Source organism: Microtus pennsylvanicus, chromosome X, assembly GCF_037038515.1.
Source record: "Microtus pennsylvanicus isolate mMicPen1 chromosome X, mMicPen1.hap1, whole genome shotgun sequence".
Taxonomy (NCBI): Eukaryota; Metazoa; Chordata; class Mammalia; order Rodentia; family Cricetidae; genus Microtus; species Microtus pennsylvanicus.
The window spans coordinates 14,890,794-14,910,619 of record NC_134601.1 but is presented as its reverse complement, the minus strand read 5'-3'; the positions used below and the strand labels follow the sequence as shown (position 1 = coordinate 14,910,619).

The 19,826-nt window shown below is 36.8% G+C and overlaps 1 protein-coding gene across 2 annotated transcripts in view; it reads right to left on the bottom strand.

The window, feature by feature from the left end:
* Positions 1-19,826, bottom strand: part of Aff2 (ALF transcription elongation factor 2) — a 530,318-nt gene that overhangs the window by 43,954 nt on the left and 466,538 nt on the right. For both annotated transcript variants that reach the window (XM_075957146.1, XM_075957147.1), the window contains exon 9: positions 1,191-1,338. In XM_075957146.1, the coding sequence (XP_075813261.1) occupies positions 1,191-1,338 (148 nt within the window). The remainder of the gene's footprint in view (positions 1-1,190; positions 1,339-19,826) is intronic.

The window sequence follows — 19,826 nt, the reverse complement described above, 5'->3', positions numbered from 1 at the left end:
AATTCAGGCTCTTGCTATTCAACTCTGAATTCTACCAGTTTAAATAAAAAGCCATAATTTTTATTAGAATATCTCTTCTTCTGAAAGCTACCAATCATGTGGCACCAGTAAATAGAGGATGGCAGAATTGAAAAGAATTAAGTAGCTGTGATCCCAGCCTATAGAAGATAATAGCAGGTTAAGTATGAAGGGAACTATATGAGCTGCTATGCTTAGTAGTGTAGCTCCAGGGCTAAAACTAACTCTGGCAGCTTACTGATCTGGGTTTCAGTCCCAGCTTTACTATTGTATAACTATGAGAGCTTAGGGGTAGTTTTGGTTTAACTTCTCATAAACACACATTGTCACCAATGAAATGGACTATAGTAAGAGAGAATACAGTATTGGGTTGTTAGCAAGAGGAAATGAGAAAATGTAAGTCAAGTGTCGAACACAGCATTTGCTATTTTTAACAGCAATAAAAAGACTACTGCCTCCTCTTTTTGGTTATTAAAAAAGAAATGTATAAAGATCCAGGAGATGAATTTCCTTGTTGTACCATATGCAGACTCGGGAAGCCAAAGCACTTATCCTCAACTCATAGAGGACGGGAAGGGAAAAACCTAATTCTTCTGTTTTAAAGTTAATTGTTCTGGTGTTCTGTGGTGCCAGGCTAAACATTTCATGACTTATTATCAGACATATGGTGTGAATTGAAATAAGGAGCATCTGACTACTTGAGCGCTGTTTTACCTTTATGTAAAGACATATTTCTCAAGTCTTCCTCATTTAGGATCCATTTATCACTTTAATGAATTAAAAATAGAGTTAAGGGTAGGAATCTTCAGACCCAGAAGTGGGTCATAACTGGCTTTGTTTCTTCACTTAAAAAATTCAATGTAAGCTTCATCATTAATGTACTGGTTCTTTTTTGTAGGATGAAGCTGGAGGCTCAGACTAGCTAAGTGACTCTCACAGAAAATCAGACATACAGCAAGCATTCTGTACAAAACAAATTGAAGCACACAGAATGAATCTATATATGTTAGGACATATACAGATATGTGCTTTAGAGAAATAATCTCATCACAGCTCTGGCTATGTTTCTGAAGTAGCTACTGTACTCCAGTACTTAGACTGGTGATATATGTGGCATGCTGCCTGAGGCTCAGCACATAGATGGATATTGGTACCTTGACAACTTCACTCACCTCTGGAGTGGCCACTCGAGGAGCATCATTGGACTCACTGTCAGTAGTGCTGCTTTCAGTATCTGAGTCTGACTCTGAACTGCTCTCTGACTCACTGGAGCTGCCAGACCCCACCACAGGTGGAGGCTGTGGTGTGGCCAAGAGTGGGCTGAAAGAAAAATGACATCGTTTATTGCCTCATCTGGTCTCAGACTAGAAACAAACAGTCCCATTCAACATAAAGACTTATTAGTGTGTGAGCTGAAGGCAGAGTAGAACACAGGATCCCCATCCAACAGAGACAAAATATAGGGCATCAAGAGCCCAGTGGCAGGGCCAACATCAAAGGCTTGATTGGAACGGCAGCACTTTGAGCCAGCACAGTTTCTTTTCTCCCAGGAAAGCCTCCCCACCATCACATTCCACACGGAAACTTTCAGCAGAGATTTCATACCTTATGGATACAGACTAGAACCCGAGACTTAGATGTTTAAATTTCCCATTTATTTCAGTTAATATTCCATTTTTATTGTTATCTTACTGCCATTCCTAAATTCTTGGAGTATTGTAGACAAGTTCTGTCATTCAGTCCCAAATAAACACACAGAGGCTTATATTAATTATAAACTATTCTCCTATTATTCAAGCTTATTACTAATTACCTTTCAACTTAAACTAACCCATAATTCTTATCTATGTTTAAGCATGTGGCATGATACCTTTCCTTAATAAGGCATTCTCATCTTGCTTCTTCTGTGTCTGACTGGAGACTGTGTCTCAGCCTTTCCTCTTTCCAGCATTTTCCTAATCTGATTGCTCCACCAATACTTCCTGCCTGGCTACTGGTTAATCAGTGTTTTATTAAGCCAATATGAGTGATAATTCATTACAGTGTACAAGAGCATTATCCAACAGCAGAGTATAGTCCAGTGTAGTCATATTTCTAAGAACTGGTAACTTCAGTTTTCCTTTTAGTGGAGGAAATTAAGGCCCAGGGTCAAGGAGGGACTTGATTAGACCTCATGGTGGAGACTAGCATCTGGCACTATGGTACCCTAGCTCCTTTAAAGGAGCTAGGCTCAGTCCATATTATTCCAAGGGTCTGTTGGATACAGGAGTAAAGAAATGAGAAAATGTACTTCTTTGTGTTCTTCACACTCATTTTTGTAAATTTTATTAAGGATGTAAGACAACTATCTCCAATGATTGATTTTTAAATGTATAAAGCTGATCAAACAAATTATTTGAAGAGTTACACCATCTGCTACTCTGCCCTTGTTGGGAATCAGCTCTTCATTACCAATCATTGACTCTCTGTGCACTGCACTGAATCAACAGTCTTAGAGCATTCTGGACCACAACAGGGATTTTTCCGTCTCTTTGCCTCTTGTTTCTTTGGATTGAGTTCTGCTCTTCTTTCTATTATGAACTGTACAGAAAAAAGCCATAAAAACAAAAAACAACAACTACAAAAACAAAAACAAACAAACTTTGAGGAGGGTTTTCATCTTTGTGAATCTTTTCAACCCTGGCTTCCTTAGGAGATCAATTGGGGTAGCGCATTTTGCTTGTGATACTATGTCTGGTCCCCCCTTTTGCTTGTCACCCTACCCCTGTGCTTCTCAGTTCACACACTACTGCAATTTTCTTGGCTTTCTCACCTATCATTCTTCAAATCTGAAGCAAAAAGTTCAAATAAGAGGCCATGCCCTAACCTTGGGGGCCACCTAATTCTCTGGCTCATATTCAAACCTAAGATAGACATTTCAAGAATTCTCTTGTGCAGGACTCTAGAAGCATAGACCTTTATTCCTTGCCTGAAGCTATAGTGGTTCATGCCCCATCCCACATCCTCAGCAGAGCTCTCCTCCAACACTGTGGCTCTCATCACTGGGATGAAGATTTCCTTCCCTGCTGCTAGGGAAGAAATGAGATCCTTTTATGGCAGCATTCAACACAGAGAACCCTTTTCACCACTTATAACTTCAATCCCTAAAGTGTGTTCCTTTAATCTCCTAGGTTTTCTTTCATAGAACAAAGGCTCATCTTAAATTGCTAGCTGCCAAGTAAATGCTATCCACAAGCACTTTCTCTGTCAAATACACCAAGAGATTAGACGAAAGCACAAGAAATAGGGGACTATATCTGTATATATATGTGTGTGTGTGTGTGTGTGTGTGTTTCTCTTACAAGGAAAGGGAGGAAGCCTGTATTTGGTGCTTGTATTTCTCTACAGTTCTTTGCAGAACTCCTTTTAAGTGCCAGTGATAACTCCATAAACTCAATTTAAAGTACACTTTAAATTGAACCAATTGTTTTTATCTTTAGTTACTAAAGACTAAGAGAATATATCTAAGTGAGACTAATCCAGAGATTAAGCAAATTTGGCCTCAATTTCCCTCAAGCAAATTTTCAATTATAATTTAACACATCTGAAATGCTGAGAATACCGGGTGGTGAATTGAGGGATTAAAAATCCAATTTGGATCGAAGATTATTATTTACCAGTAAAAGGCTGTTTCCTAATATTCATTTGTGCATGCATTTATTTGTGGCTTCTTGTAAGAAGTTAGTCATCCTGCTATTATCAACTTAAAACAGGCTCTGGGTTTACTTTGGGATATTTCTGGATAGAGTTCCTATTTACTAGATTATTTTTTGAAATTTCTATAAGAAAACAAAGTGACCACTGAGTTTATGCCCTCAAGATAAAAGCACTAGCATGATACACATAAAGCACAGATATTTTACTTAGCAGATTCAATTTATTCCTCTAAACTAACTCAGAATGAAATCTTCACAGGATTAATAGGAAACTGTGGGAACATGTGTGTTTAATGTAAGTGTTCTTTATGCAAAGTCATTCTGATGGACAAATGCATATGGTAAATACAAATCAAAAGCCTTAATGAAACAATAACAGTAACGTTTGCAGTGTACTTTACATTAGTTTAGGTCAGGGGTGGCATCACATGAATGTGTCTCAAACTTAAAGAAAAGTTCTAGAGCTTTCTAGTTTGAGACACATAATTAAGAGATCACAGACATGCATAAAAACCACTGCACCCAGTCTGCTAAGTAATGGAAGCAATATAAGTAAGTCTAAGCTTCACTTTCTATGATGATGGCTGGGACTGTTCCCAGGAACAAAATGAAGCAAAAACGGAAATACTTGTCTTGACATACAAGTTTTCAAAAGCAGAACAAATATCAACATTAAAATAATTGGTTCAGGCCCTTATTCTTGTCTTGTATCCACTGTGGAACTTTTAAGTTGGCAAAGCATCACTGCATTTCACTTTTAGTTATTTGCCTAAAGCTGTTAGCTGGTCAGCTAAATTCCCACTTCTACTACATTCATTTTCATATGTCATTTATTTTTAAAATGTATACTAAAGTGACTTCGAATGAATTCAACCAATGCAATATTTAATTCAGCATAGGAGAGGAAGGATTAATGCATAATTTATATATCTTCATTCACCAAGTCTACATTAAAATTATTTCCCACACACCATTTACTCTTATATTTAAATAAACTACATTTCTAAGGAATGCTAGTGGTTTCAATGTGCGATATTAAGATCACTATCATTTAGTATATGAAACTAATGTCTCCACACTCTGTACTCTATGACTTAAACTCTACTGGAATATAACTTCTCAAAGGACACACATGTTCAAAGTCAACAGTTGAGTCTTTTCATAGATAAGCTTTGCTACTGTATTCATCAGTGACTCAGCCTTACTGAATGAAGCAAAGCCTCATTTTAATTCCAAGTTCATTCATTTTGAATTTTGCAAATGCAGCCCAGACTAGAAGGATAATTCAAGGCACAGAGGAGAGATCAGAGCATGTCACTGGGAGTGAAATTTCAGGGGGAATTAAAATGACTTCTTTTGACAGAGTTGTCTCTGGTCTAAGGATCTTGAGGAGGCTGGGAGAAACTAGGGACTTTAGAGATGATCTGCCCACTGCACGTAATATTCTAGATATTAATACACTTATGAATGTATTGACTAAATATTTCCAGAAACAACTGGGATTGAGTCCTGACGCTATAATTAATGAGTAGATGCAAGAAAAGCAAAGAGGCTGGAAACAATATAGAAGAAACTAGGACTATTTGATGGAAGGAGACGTGGGGGAAGAAAGGTGGGTGGATTATAAAATTAATGACAGTATTTAAGCAAACTGAAGGTCTATCCTCTGGGAAAGGGAGTTACATGCAGAGTACCCTCCAATATAATATAAGTCTAATAATCTAGACATTTACACAGGAATAGTTCCCTTCAAAATTTTTAACAGTTTTTTTTCCAAATGTTGAAGGGAAATACTACCTGCAAGTCAGTGACCAGGTAGCAAAATGACCGTGAAGACTGTGATAGTAAGATTGCAAGTACGGGTTTGTAGTAGAGTTGGATGGCGTTTAAGATATCTTCTCACTCAAAGGTTATAATCCTTTGACAACTAAATTGTATAGGAGATTTTAAGGGAGGGTATGTACTTGTTATAGGAGAAAGTAGGAGAAAGCATTGATTCTGTTCAATCTGCTTAAGGCAGGTCTAAGATGAGCTGCTCTCAATAGCACTTTATCACTCACATAGCTCTTGTTAAACTCTAGGCTACTAAAACATGTATTCCTGAAAGGCTATTTTATGACTTAAGCTTTTCATTAATTCAAATTAACAGTTTTCAGAAAGCCGAACATTTGCCAAACATTCTTTGAGTCTGCTCCTAATTTAACTGCAAGTTCCTTTCCTTAGGAGTAAAGAAAATGTATGGATTAGGCAGTTTACTTGTTCAAATATGTTTACATCAGAAAAACATTCTGCATTTTAGACTAGGTAATATATTTGTAATGACAAACAGAAATGGAAAATTTTGACAAGAAAGTCTTTGAGATACTGAAATTGGCAACACATACCAAAAGATCCAGCACTTGCCAATGACATGTAGCATCAGATATGTTTCAGAATAGATTCGCATTAGATCTTTCTTTTAGTTGAGACTTATGCAAATTTTGACATGGTAGTTTCATAATTTTATAAGGACTGCATGCTTGTCTACATAATTTAGAGTAATTTTATATTTGTGTTCATGATTAAATTGTGAAGAGATCTCTACCTGATCTTTCCTCTATTCCCCTCAAATGTTACTTTATAAATTCTTTTTATAAATTTTAGTTTATAAAACTACAGGAACATATTTGCTTCACCACGCTACATCATTCTGAACCCTGGACCTTTTCCAGCCAAATGTGTGAGAAGAAACCACTTTCTGTCACTATTAAGAAGTTTGAATCTTCCTGTGTTTCTTCCAGGATCCTTGTAATCCATTGGTCCAGTGGAAAATCTGTCAAAAACTGAAAACAATATAGACGCTAAGCAGAAGTATACTATATGACAGAGATAAAAGGCAGAGCAAGAGAAAATGGGATAACCCTTAGCACCCTTAAAGGCAAAATACCTTATCTGCTAATATCATGAGCAATAAAATATTGAGTATTTTTTGAAAATGCTCTGATACTATTGGTGAGCAGTCAATTACTGTCCACTTGTGACCTGTGCCATATTCTGATACAGCTTCAATGATACAAAATATGTATGTACACAATATTTGCCTTGCTAGCTTGTCCCTGTGTATGAAATGATGTGTGATTCACTCCTATGTACTCATTCATTTTCATGAACCACTTATTGTACGCTACACTTTTTAAAGCTATGAATGACTCAAGAGGCCTGTGGTTGGCAGAATAATAACTGACTCCCAATGACATTCAACATAGAAGTTTCACTTTCCTTAATCTGCAAATTAGCAATAACACATTACACAGATTTTTAATGAAGACAATATGGTCACTCAGGTTATATAATTCCTTTAACCAGTATATCTCAAACTTTATTGTACATGGGAATCACCTAGAGAGCTTGTTAGTATGCCAGTTCTATTGAAGGCAGCCTGGGGCAGGGTTTGATTTCTCTATTTTTAATGCAATCCCAATGATAGCCATACTGCTGGTGGACTCCACTGAGAGTAGCAAGGCTAAAGTCTACAAAGGGATAATCAAGAAATAAGCCGATAGAAAGAAAAGAAAATAATAAGCTACACATTTGGAATTAAAGACTAAAACATAATTTGATATCAAATCTGCATTTCCCATAATAATTTTCTCCACTTTCTTTCTTTTTTTTCAAAATGTGGGCTTCTCTCTGTTATTTTTAAATTATATATGGTAAAACTTACACTTTTGTGTATGGATGCATACACGCATGTGGATGTGTGAGACCAATGTGTGCACATGAGGAGGCTTGAGATCGACACTGGGTGGCTTCCATTGCTCTCAACCTTATTTTTGAAGACAGGGTCTCTCACTGAACCTGAAGCTGATTTATTTAGCTAGACTGATTAGCCTGGGTAGGAGGTTTTAGGGATCTCTCTATTGTCCCCTCTCCAACCCCTGCATGGTTCCCTAAGCACTGGGGTTTCAGGTACATACTGTGTGCCATAGTAGCCAGCTTTTTAATGTAGGTGCTATTGATCCAAACTCAGGTTCTTCTGCTTGTATACCAAGTACTTTATTTGCCAAGCCATCTTTCTAGCCTCTCTTTATTTTCCTACATCCCCCTTTAAGCTTTCTTTAAGTAATCATTGTGGAAGAGTTATATTAGACACCTGATAAGCAGGGAGTTTAGTTTAAAACTTTCTTGATGCCTTTATCTACACCAATAATTAATTACCACAGTGCATGATTCTTCCATTTGACATTCCCTAAGGATTGCTAATAAGGTTCAGAAATGAGATGCTTGTGTCTCAACAAAAAATTGGGTAAAAACCAGACTGTATTGATGACTATTTCTAGGAACAAGGTTTAATCCACAATTGAAGTGCTAGTTATGGGTACAACTTTCTGAACATGTACTCTGTACCAGGAATTGGGTTAGTCAAATTTTCCCTCCATCACTTCTTTTAATGTGTATGCCAGCACTTAGATATTATCCCTCTTCCATTTACAGCTATGAAAACTGATGCTCAGCACACAGAATGACAGGATGAATAACACTTTAAATGCTTTAGAAACTGAACATTCAGTTTCAAAGAAAAAGAAAACAAAGACAGTGAATTCTGCCTCACTGTGGTACCTAGTGAGATATCACTGCAGAAGATTCTGGGGAGGCTAGCTAGTGTTTGCTAATGGGATATTTCATTTTGAAAGCATCAATATTTGTGTGGCACTGGAAGGGTACCTTTTGCCTTTAGAGATCATTTGTTATCAGTTGGAACAAGCAAAACAAGTCCAGGAAACGTTGAACCCTAAGATCCTGGTGGAGAAAATCAATGTTGGGTTTGCAGCTGGCACTCATAAGGAACCTAAGAAAATTAGTCTACAAGAGTCTATATACCAAGATGAAAGCTTTCCAATAATGAATTATGTCTGTCGTGAATCTTAGGTGGAGTTTGTTATATTTCCATTGGGTAATCTTTGTTCAGGAGTCTTGCTCTGTGTTTCTAGAACTGGTCTGGAGATAGAGTCCAGCTGTTTGTCAGGAGAGCCAGTAAGATTCTCATGCCCGATTCCATGAGAAAATACAAGACATGCTACGACAGCTCAGCTACTCTGGGGACAGATTTAGGTGTCTCAACACAGGCTGCAGCCTTTTGCCTGTTTGGTATCTCCTCTCTTGTTGCCTAGCAGGCTTAGATTTGCTGCTGCCCTGTAAGTGGCCATTCCTCTTCCACTCACTCTAGACTGTTTTTCTTCTCAGATGTCTCTCAATGTCAATCTCTTTCTCAGTGTTGTTTGTTCCATGTCATGTCTGGTCTGTTACCTGACATATCACAGACACTTGATTTAGACGGCAAGCTTCTAAGACAAGAGGATTTATAAACCATACACTGTAAAATGCTTAGTATGTTTAATAAACCCTAGAGGAAAACAATAAAGGTTTCTTCTCATAGATGTCTGGGAGGACTGTTCACAAAAATATCCTCTGCCTGTGGCAAGGCACTTAACTTCCCTGTTGTTCTACGCCTCTATGCTCTCAAGTAAGATATTGTCATTATCAGATTAATAAGGCCAGAATCATTTTTATTAATTATAAGGCATGTGATACTTCTCTTGCAATTTTACTCCAATGACTTTGCTATTTATGATCTGGGACTTAATGGCCACAAGAACACTTGGAATTAGAAGGAGCAGATACCAACTTGTTTTTATCAAAGAAATTCCAGAACTTCTTATTCATGTGCCCGGGACCTGGGGAGAGCAAAGGGGATGCTTTCACATTGCTATTAGGGCTAAAAGTCAATTTTATCTGGAAAACAGTAAAAAGTCTATTATAAAATGCATCATTTTTATCATATCCAATGGGGCTGGGTGTGGTGGCACATGCCTTCAAAACTAGCACCAGGGGGGCAGAGGTAGTCAAATCTCTGTGAGTTCAAGGACATTCTGTGCTACAAATCAAGTTCCATGCTAGTTAGCCATGTAGTGGGACACTGTCTCAGAAAACTTAACAATAGAACTTTTAAAAGAGTAACAGGGACTTGGAGTTAATCCCCCATGTTTCCTTCAATGAAACAATGAGATAAGCTGCAAAAAGTTGGTGTTGAAAATATAGAAGGACTGGACTTTTAATGAGGATTATCTTGCTACAGTTGGTTCAAAGACAAATAACAATTTCTAAAATAAAATGAATTCACTGTCTTTGCTGAAATTGTCTTACTTCCTAACCATGTCTGAAATATATCATGAAGATGAGTGGCAATGGTATAAGTTAGTGGCAAAACTGCAACGTGGAAATCACTGTTTCCAGCTCCCACAAAAGAGCCAGTAACACACAGTGTTGCTGTGTGAAGTGAATATTTCAGAGCTAACCCTAGTGGCTGAGGGCCTGGGTTAGGCCACTTGTTCTCAAGAACAAACTAATTGCTGATTGTCCTCTTGATAAAACCCCATAAAGATTTTGTGAATACTTACTGGTTTGACTTCCTCACTACTAGAAAATTCTTTAGGCTCAGTAACTTGGCTTAAAATTATTTGTAGCTGTTTGTTCTTGTAAAACTGATACTTAATAGCACAGAAAATCTTTAGTCTGTGTTTTCCTCATTTCATATGTGATATTCCTTACATATTTTAATTCCACACTCCCTGACAGATTAAAAGCTATTCTGTCTTTCATCTTTGACCTGCGACAACAGACTGAATTAAGAACTCCTTGGACTGAAATTGATGGCTTCTGTGCTGATAGGTACATCGCTGTCCATAGCATTGCCAGATGCCTATCTTTATCACCTTAATGCCAGGCTAAGGTCCTTTTTTTTTCCAACATACCTCCCATGTTTGTCTTCTCCCTGTCCTTAAACTTCCCTGATGTGTGATTCCCCTCTGTATGCTATGAATACGTTTTGTTACCACTGGTAGGTAAAGAAGCTGCTTCAACCTATAGCAGGGTAGAATATAGCCAGGCTGGAAGAGATATATAGAATAGGCAGAGTTAGAAAGACATCATGTGGCTGCTGAGGAGAAAGACAGCAGAACAAAACCTTGCCTGATAAGTCACAGCCTCGTGGAGATATACAGATTAATAGAAATGGGTTAATTTAAGATAAAAGAGTTAGTTAATAAGAAGCCTGAGATAATAGGTCAAACAGTGTTATAATTAATATAGTTTCTGTGTGATTATTTGGATCAGGGCATCAAGGAAACGAAACAATAGTCTCTGATTATACTGCCCTTCTCTTTCTGCTTCTCCTATTGGAGTGTCCAACAGTGACAATTGTTTTTCCCTTCTGCTTGACTAAATCCTTCTTTTCAAGCTCATATCCAAATAGGTCTTTACTAGTGATTTTAATTCTCACAGATATTGCCGCCTTCTGAGATTTTTTCACTACCTACATCATAGCTGAGTACTTTATTTTATTTAATTGTGGTAGCATCAAGTATACATTACATGATGACACGGACTTTGTATATTCAAAAAAGACTGGCATAATGGTAAGTATATAACTTTATATAATGCTTCAAATGGCCTTCTAATTGATAGAAATTCAGAACAAATCCAGTTGCCCGGTAAAGAACAATATTTAACTATGAAATGTATCAGTATTGTTGATTACCAACAGAAAGCAATGATTCATCCATCCCACCACACATCAAAAATTCTGAAGCATACATTAAGTTGATGAAAATAATTAGGTTTGCCTGACGATAGACTTGTAATCTGTCAGTTTGTTGTGTGAAGGCTGATCCAAAACAGTGCTCAAAATTTTCTGCTTCAGTTCCATCAACAGAATGAAATTTATTTAGAAAGATCTTTTCCATATAATTGGTATTTATGATAACAGCTTTCAATAGCTCACAGTGTGTATATACATTCATGAGCATGGAAAATGAACGCTATATTCCTTCCTGAAAATGAGTACTGCATGCAAATAGACCGTCCTTATTTTAATTCAAACACAAATTCCATTAGTTTATGTGAAATGTGGGCTACTCTCACATTTTGATACGTTGACCAGTATAGACTGTGCTCAGGTTGATATTAAGTGGTTTTCTAGTTGATTTTTCCAATGTAATAATTAATTTGCTTATGAAGCCAAAATATTCAATCAAGTTGTGATTAAATATAAAGTTGAAGGACTTTCATAAAAGACAGGACTATGTCCTTTAGCCCACACGCATTGCTAATTATGACACACATGTTAATAAAAAGAAAATATTCCCTTCCCATAATTGAAAATTCTCTCTAGCATTTACTATAATTCACAAAGTATATTGCTAAACAGATAAGGGAAAACATCAACTGTTTCTGTATGAATTTACTCCTATCTTTTCCTAAAGCCATCTACATCATTTATAACACTGACATCTTATATCTTTTGCATAAAAACCCTCTTAGTAAAAGACCCTGGCTATTTTGAAAGGAATTCCCTCTACTTGATATTTTGAGTGACAGAAAGAATGATCCTTAGTTCTTTAATACAACCTCTCTGAAAAACTTACCTTCCAGCTAACACAATCTCCCTTCTCATCAATGCTAAATTGAAAGAGGTCGGGTGCAAAAGAGAGAAGAAAGGAACACACTTTTCCTGAGCTTGGAGAGCTCATGTGATCACGTACTCAAACTACTTTTACCATTAATAAGAAAAGTCTGTTTAAGGCCATGGTGGGGGGGGGGGGCAAATTATAAACAGCCTTCTTTCTTTCACAAGTGTAATGGCTGCACTCCCAGGTAAATCTAGATTAGTAGCTGCAGAAATGGCAAGCTTGTGTCACCAATGAATCCACACAGCCAATTCCAAGATGACTTAAAAAGAAATGGAAGCAAACAGGCATCTCATTAGGAGCTAATAGGAGCTTTGATAACTGCAAGGAAGATAGTAGTAATAAAGTCGGGGGAGGTTGGTTTTATTGTTAAGAAGAATTTGTCATGAGGATGAATTTTAAATCTTAGCAGTTCCAAAGAATGCAGAAATTAGAATAAAAATAGATTTAAATAGGCAATTACAAACATTTTTTGAGATTAAACAAATTATAATTGTATTTGATCACTTCATCAGAAAAAAGCAGGAAATCTACATGTTATGAATGGAGCGCACATATCATTTTCATGATGTCAACAGTAAATCAAAATGGTACATGCTTTGCACTGGCTAGATTCAACAAATGCACATTTTGGGAATAGTTTCTGGTAGACTGTAAATATCCAAAAGAGGAAAATTATGCTTACTTACAAACCTTGCAAAATGTACTTTCACTGTATGTAAATGCCTGTAATAGGACTGCATTGTTATCAAAAATTCTAATAGACTTTCCATAAGTCCTACTCTTTTTCAGCTTCACAACTTGGGCATTCTACTCTGACAGTTGGAAACTTAGGCAACAAAATATGTGGCAAATAAATAAATGCATTCCAGGCAGATCGAGTGCTAAAATGTTTGTCTATAATTACATTTCAACATGTATTTCAGATCATTCAAGGTGTTTAAGTGGAAAAGGATGTACATGTGAACATGTGTATGTTGATCGTTGTGTGTATATTTACATGTGTGTATATGCATGTTTGTATTTGAGTAAACATATATGTGAGAATATATTTAGCTATTTACTAAAACTGAATAGAGCTGATATCAAAGAAGGTAAGTAATTTCCACATTAGTTTTTGCTTCCTTGATTTTCAATACTGAGAACTTGGGGTCTCACAGATAGTAAGCAATTAGTCTATCACTGACCTACATCCTCAGCCCCTAAGTAAAGTACTGAATAATATGATTGGCTAACTATAAAAATAGTTTTTAGACAAATATCTTCAAATGAAGCACATTATATCAATTTGAAAATAAGAGCCAAAGTATTGAGTTCTACAGCACATACTGGCCCATTAGTCATTTAATAAAAGGAGATATTATTGCCTACCAATGTTGATATTGGTCCCCATTTGGGTTCTAGCCAAATCTTATTAGCATATATAGTAATATTTATTAGTCAAAAATAAACCCTATTTTAATCATATAACATAAACTAGCATTAAAATTAGAATACATAAAGACAAGAATAAAATTTCAAGCATTAATGGTTGGGGAGATGGGTCAGTGTTTAAGTGCACTGGCTGCTCTTCCAGAAGATTCAGGTTCAATTTGCAGCACCCATACAGCAGCTTCTAACCACCTGTAACTCCAGTTCCAGGGGACTTGACACCCTTTACTGGCCTACAGAGCACCAAGAGTGCATGTGGTACGCAGATATACATGCAGGTAAAATATCATAAACATAAAATAGGAATAAATAAAAATAAACAAATCCTTTAAATTCCAGAATGGAGGGGTGAATGAATTCATGAGGTCCCACCCCTAACTGAAGAGTTATTGCCAGGTGATGAATGATGGGGGAGGCGGTCATTCTCTTTTTGGGGTTGGCCACTGGTGATTCATTCATACCCAATAGATGACTCCACATCCATGGGTATATGAGCCACTCTGTGGGTAAGTAAATGAGGAAGCCATGAAGTTGGAAAAGATATGTGATGGGGATACTAGGGGGAGCTTGATAGGGAGTGAGTAGTAGACACATAATCAAAATACATTGTATAAATGTATGAAAATTTTAAAGAATAAAATTTCTAAAAGGCAAAACGTCTGAAAGAACTGCCACTGTGTCTCTAAATGCTGTTGATGATTCACTTCATACCAGTTAGTCACAGAGCTAAGGAAAGCTACTACAGGAAGGAGTGCATTTATATTGAATTGACCTACTCTTGGTTTAGATGATCTCTTTACTCTTTTAGGTAGTTTTTCATCCTTTTATGTCTTACTCCTGAGTGCCCCTTCCATTTTTCTTTTCCATTACTTTCTGGTGTCTATTGTTTTCTTCCTTGTGAATTATTGGAATAACCATAAAGGAAGACCTTTTCCTTCCACGTCTGTTCTAAATCACTTGTATACCAATAACAAGATAGTGGTGTGGAAAATAATTTCAGAAATAAGATTATTGAAAGTTTTAACAACTGTATTTTAAATGGTACTTAGTTAAATCCTGTTTAGAATGAACTGGCAAAAAGAAGCTAACCTCCTATCATTTGCATGTTATTAATGTTGTTACAAAAGGGCTTCAACTGAAAGACAAGGCATTTGTAACCAATGCTTCGCTGCCTGTGCTCTTTCTTTAGAGACTGTGTCTTCGAGAGCTCATTATGCATTAATTGTGCATTCAAATTGTACATAGATCTCCAAAACGAAACCAGAGAAACTTTTGCTCTGAGGTTTTACTTTCCTTTAATATGATGTTTTATACACTGTGGTTTATTCATTTATTGCTTGGATGGTTTTTATGAGTTGTGATTCAACATAGATTCTTTTCTAGTATCATGTTTTATAAAGATATGGGGGATGTAATATAAGTCTGATACAATTATGGTTATATGCCATGCAAGACAATACTGTAAATATAGGGAGACTCTGAAAAGCTACTTAGCAAAATGATTTTAGTATACACAGCAGTGTGAAATGTAAGAGGAATCTATAATGACAAAGAAGATTAGCCATTTGCTCTCTAACCTTATTTACAGAAGCAATCAGAGGTATTCAGGTCGGGTTAATGACCCTGTCTCCAATTAATTCAATTGTCTACAAACAACACTGGTGCAGTGACTGTCTCTAAGTCTGCCTCACAGTCTCAGAGGGAATACATAAGACTCCATTAAAAGTGACAATAATAATGCATTTATTACTGAAACACTATTGTATTATAAATAAATTCCTCATGTTAAATTATGCTCCACGCTTTAACAGAAATTCAATTACTGAAATAATAAAAAGACAGTGTATTTGCCAAGTGCTTGGACTATAATTTGGCTGCTTAGTTACCAATGGTGGGCTGTTTTGCATTTTTTTTCTTCGTAGACTATTTCTTTTGAATAAATGCCAGACTTTTTCATACAAATTTTATGAACAAGTTGCAAAATGAAATTTTGAGCTCTTGAATCCAATTATGAAAGACATAACGATATCTATTATTGAAAAAAAATCTAGTAAGCCCTTTCTGCCGTTGTTCAGAATGGTCTGGTAATTGAGGTAAGCACAGGTGCTGCTCATTATGGACCATTGTGCATCATCTGAATTCTGGGAACTGTGGAATTCAGACGCTTTAAACTCTGTTTATGTGAATAACAAACAGGCCTGATTCTGCACTTGTTTGTACAAGCTTGTACACAGCTCATTTGGGACATTGGAGACACCTGCTTACCCCTTTGGAGCCAAAACAGTATCATTTATGTTCTGGCTATCCTTTTGATGACAATTCTGCAAGAGCAACATATTTTGTGTTTTCTCTTCATTCCCACTATCATCTCTTCCACCATATAATAACTCTGACATACTCTTGTCTTCAGTGATACGGAAATTAGTTGAATAAATCTATTGTGATTATCCAATGATGAGAGACAATACAAAGTTGTTAGATACAGTCACAGGGAATAACAAACCAATGCTTCTCGTGGAAGGATGCTGTGACAGACAAACTGATGTTCTATAGTGGGCTGAGGATATGTTTGTGTATGTGCATGTGCACATATGATTAAGGGCTAGAATTTCTTTCTTCTTTTCTTCTCTAGGGTTCTCACGTTTGTCTTTGCAAAGTCTTATCCTGGTCTTTAGATGGGTCATTTGGAAACAGAGAACCGCATAATCACAGAGACTTGCTTCCTGTTTTCAGAATGCGAAGAAAATCTACACATACTGTAGTTTTTTAAGTACCACTCCCAACCCACAGGGCAAGAGCTGGGCCAGCACCCAATAATTGCACAGGCTTGTCAGAGGAAGCTGGGGCTCAGACTGCTGTCCTGAACTTCTGAGTAAAGTCGTAGTAACCCGGATATGTATGCCAACCCTACAATAGCTCCCCAGGGTCTCTGCCATCTTTAATTATTCAGCAAGTCTGACTTTTCTCTGCTTCTCTTGGAGGTTTTACCTATTGGACAACCAATGCCCATGTGATGATGTTCTGTTGTAAAGCAAAATAGACATTCAGGTCATTTCTACTGCCAACAGCAATTCTGGGTCTCCTCAACCAAACCTGCCCTTTTCACAGTGACTGGCTATAAGAAACCAGACTTTAAAATCCTATGCGTGTAAGGCCTAAGGTTGAAGTGAGATTTCATGTGAGAATTCAGGAAGTAAGTTTAAAGTTGTGGTGTAAGGAATGATAAAGGCACAAGAGACAGTGCAGGCACTTTCTAACACTGGTTGTGAGTTAGAAACCTCTGCCAGGAGACAGCATGGTTAATAAATTCTCCCAACTCAGCTGTGCTTGTACTCCAAGGTCCCAGGGAAGTTTTATACCGCCAGAAGTGGATATGCCACAGCTACCTAAAAAATGTAATGGACCGTGACCCATATACTGCTAACTTGATATCTGGTTAACTTGATAGCTGCTCACACTGCTGTTTGCCTCCTCAATCAGATGAAAGTCAAAGTTCTCAGCTATCAGAGAGTGAATCTTACTACTGGAGTGGGCCAGTTCCACAGCACATGCATCGGAAGCCTACTTCTCCCTTCCGGTGATCACAGAGAGTATAAGGCAAAGCTCTGCAGGAAGACGAATAATTTGGAAACTCTCATGAACAACATTCTACTGTGTCTCATTTGCACTTAAAGAAAGCTGCCCTACGGACCTTGTGTACTTTTAAGATTTATCTGAAAGATACATGAAGAAGACTTCCAGTCAAAAATGTACATATTTAATCGAATTAGATCTCCAGGCAAGAAGATGTCAAAAGGAAAGGAAAATATTAAAGTGAATATGAAGTGTTCCTCTCCACAGATGTCCTGCTTTGATAAATACCTTCTGGGATGCCATTTACTACAAAACCATGATTTTACTGAATGGAAAAAAAAACCCTGAAGTATAAAATATAATCTCTTTATAATTGTTGTTTTCACATTTCTCTCTGAATTATGTTTTTGTCATTCAGGAACCTTGATATTTGCCTTTTGAAAATTATTCTTTGTGAAAACATGACAATTATTGTGGAACACTCATTTGCAGTGAAGGGAAGAGCTAGGGAGCTTTATTGCAAGTCTTTATTTACCTTCTGGCCTTGAGAATGAGCGGTTTCACAAGGAATCAACGTCTGTGGAGTTACCTGAGTGCTGAGGGCTGCAGGTAGGTCTGCAGTGTGGACATATGGATTTGGTCATGAGAACATCAAGTACCAGCAGCATTGTCTCTAAAAATATGTTTTAGATATAGAAAAGGGTGATAGGAATATGATATTTGGGCTTTTACTTGCCTAAAAGTGTTCTGTGTCCAGATTCATATGTGTGCACACATGTGTGTAGGGAGAATGTTTCCAAGTTTTTTTAAAAAATGCTTTTGATTCTTAGCATGTCAGCAACCTGTAACTTATATTTGTATAAAGAGAAATGTTATATAAATATAACTATAACTATATATATATATATATATATCTGTGGTTACATATGCATATTTATGCTTGAAACAAAAGGCTTGATTCCCTAGGTTTGCTGCAGTTATTTCATGTTTATACTTTTAAATAACCCCCCTATATGATTTTTCTGTATATCCCAGTTTTATAGTCATTGGTTTGGGGCATGATAGCACATGATAGCACAGAAAGGAATGAGGGAGCACTGGTTAGAAAAATATCCATTTATACTTTAGACACTTTGGCCTCCTATTGGAAAAACAAGAGAACAAGTAGTTACATTCTCTTGGCTTATGTATTGTGAAAAACTATTCAAATATTTCCACACAGTCTCATTTTTAATTATGCAGTTAATAGTATTTATAATAATCTAGTCAACAGCAAATAGCATCTTTATAGGTGTTTCGGTTAATCTTGGACTAATTCATGAATTCATTAGTCTATTTACATCCCATCAAATTAGTTCATCAGTGAACATGAACTATTGTTCCTGTGAACACTCCTACTCCAAACACTCATAATCATCCTCACTATCTTCCCTTGTTGAAGACCACTACCTGTATGCCAAAACTATTGCGATAGCCTGCATGCTGTTTTTATTTTTTTTATCCCAGCCTCTTTCCTTGGTCTTTTCTTGATAGGTTTAATATGATCCTATTATGATGTAAATTGGATCATGTCATTCTTCTGCTCAAAGTTTTCCAATATCTTCCAACTCATTCAAAGAAAAAAACCTTTCCAATAGCTTGCCGGCTCTTCTGCACTCTGATTAATAGCAAACATTTCTATCTCCTCTCTCAGTATTCTGATCCTTGCTCACTTGGCTTCACTATTTGCTTTCCTATTTCTAGGGCACCTCATGTAATGTTTGATCTCAGAGTTTTTATATATGTTGTTCCTCTTCCTGGAATGTTCTTTTCCCAAATCACTCTAATGCTCACCTCCTCAGTTTCTTTAAGGCTTTGCTCAGATGGCAATTCCCAGAGAGGTTTCCTCTGAAACCCCAGCCCTCTCTAGCACTCATCATCAATTTATTTCCCTCTATTAACCTTTATGACATTCCAATAAATTTTATTATTACATGCCTATGCTGTTCATCATCTGTTGCCGCACAAGAGAATATAAATACAGCTAGGTAAGAGATGCAGACCAAATGCCTATATCTCTAGATCTTAAGAAGATACATAGCATGGATTTGATAAATAAATACATGCAGTTTTAAATTACAAAGGCAACAGATTCAAAATGACCGACAAAGCAAAGCACTAACATTCTAAGAATGTGCATGTGTTCAGAAGCTACTCTAGCCCAATTGCTAATCACTTGATACAAATTACTCCAGCCTTCGCATTAATTGTCTGGAGAGAGAGAAACTGTGTTAGATCCAGTTAACACAACTAGAAAAAGAATGTGTGTGAGCTTAATGTTGGGACTCAGGTAAGATGCTCCAGTGTGTATTTAGATGGAGTTCTCAGACACCAAGGCTCAGGTAGAGGAAGTAAGTTTTCCCAAGAATACACAGCTAATTAGATTATTTTTCTCTCAAAATTTTAGAGAGGAGCAGTGGCTTCTAAATAGGGCTGTAGTTTATTGTAAAGTCTCCAAACAACAAAGGAGAGCCCTCTCTGGTAACTAATGTGAGAAATGCTTGGTAGATTATTTTCTCAGGACATGCCCATACTGAAGCTAGCTGGTACCTTTAACTTCATATGA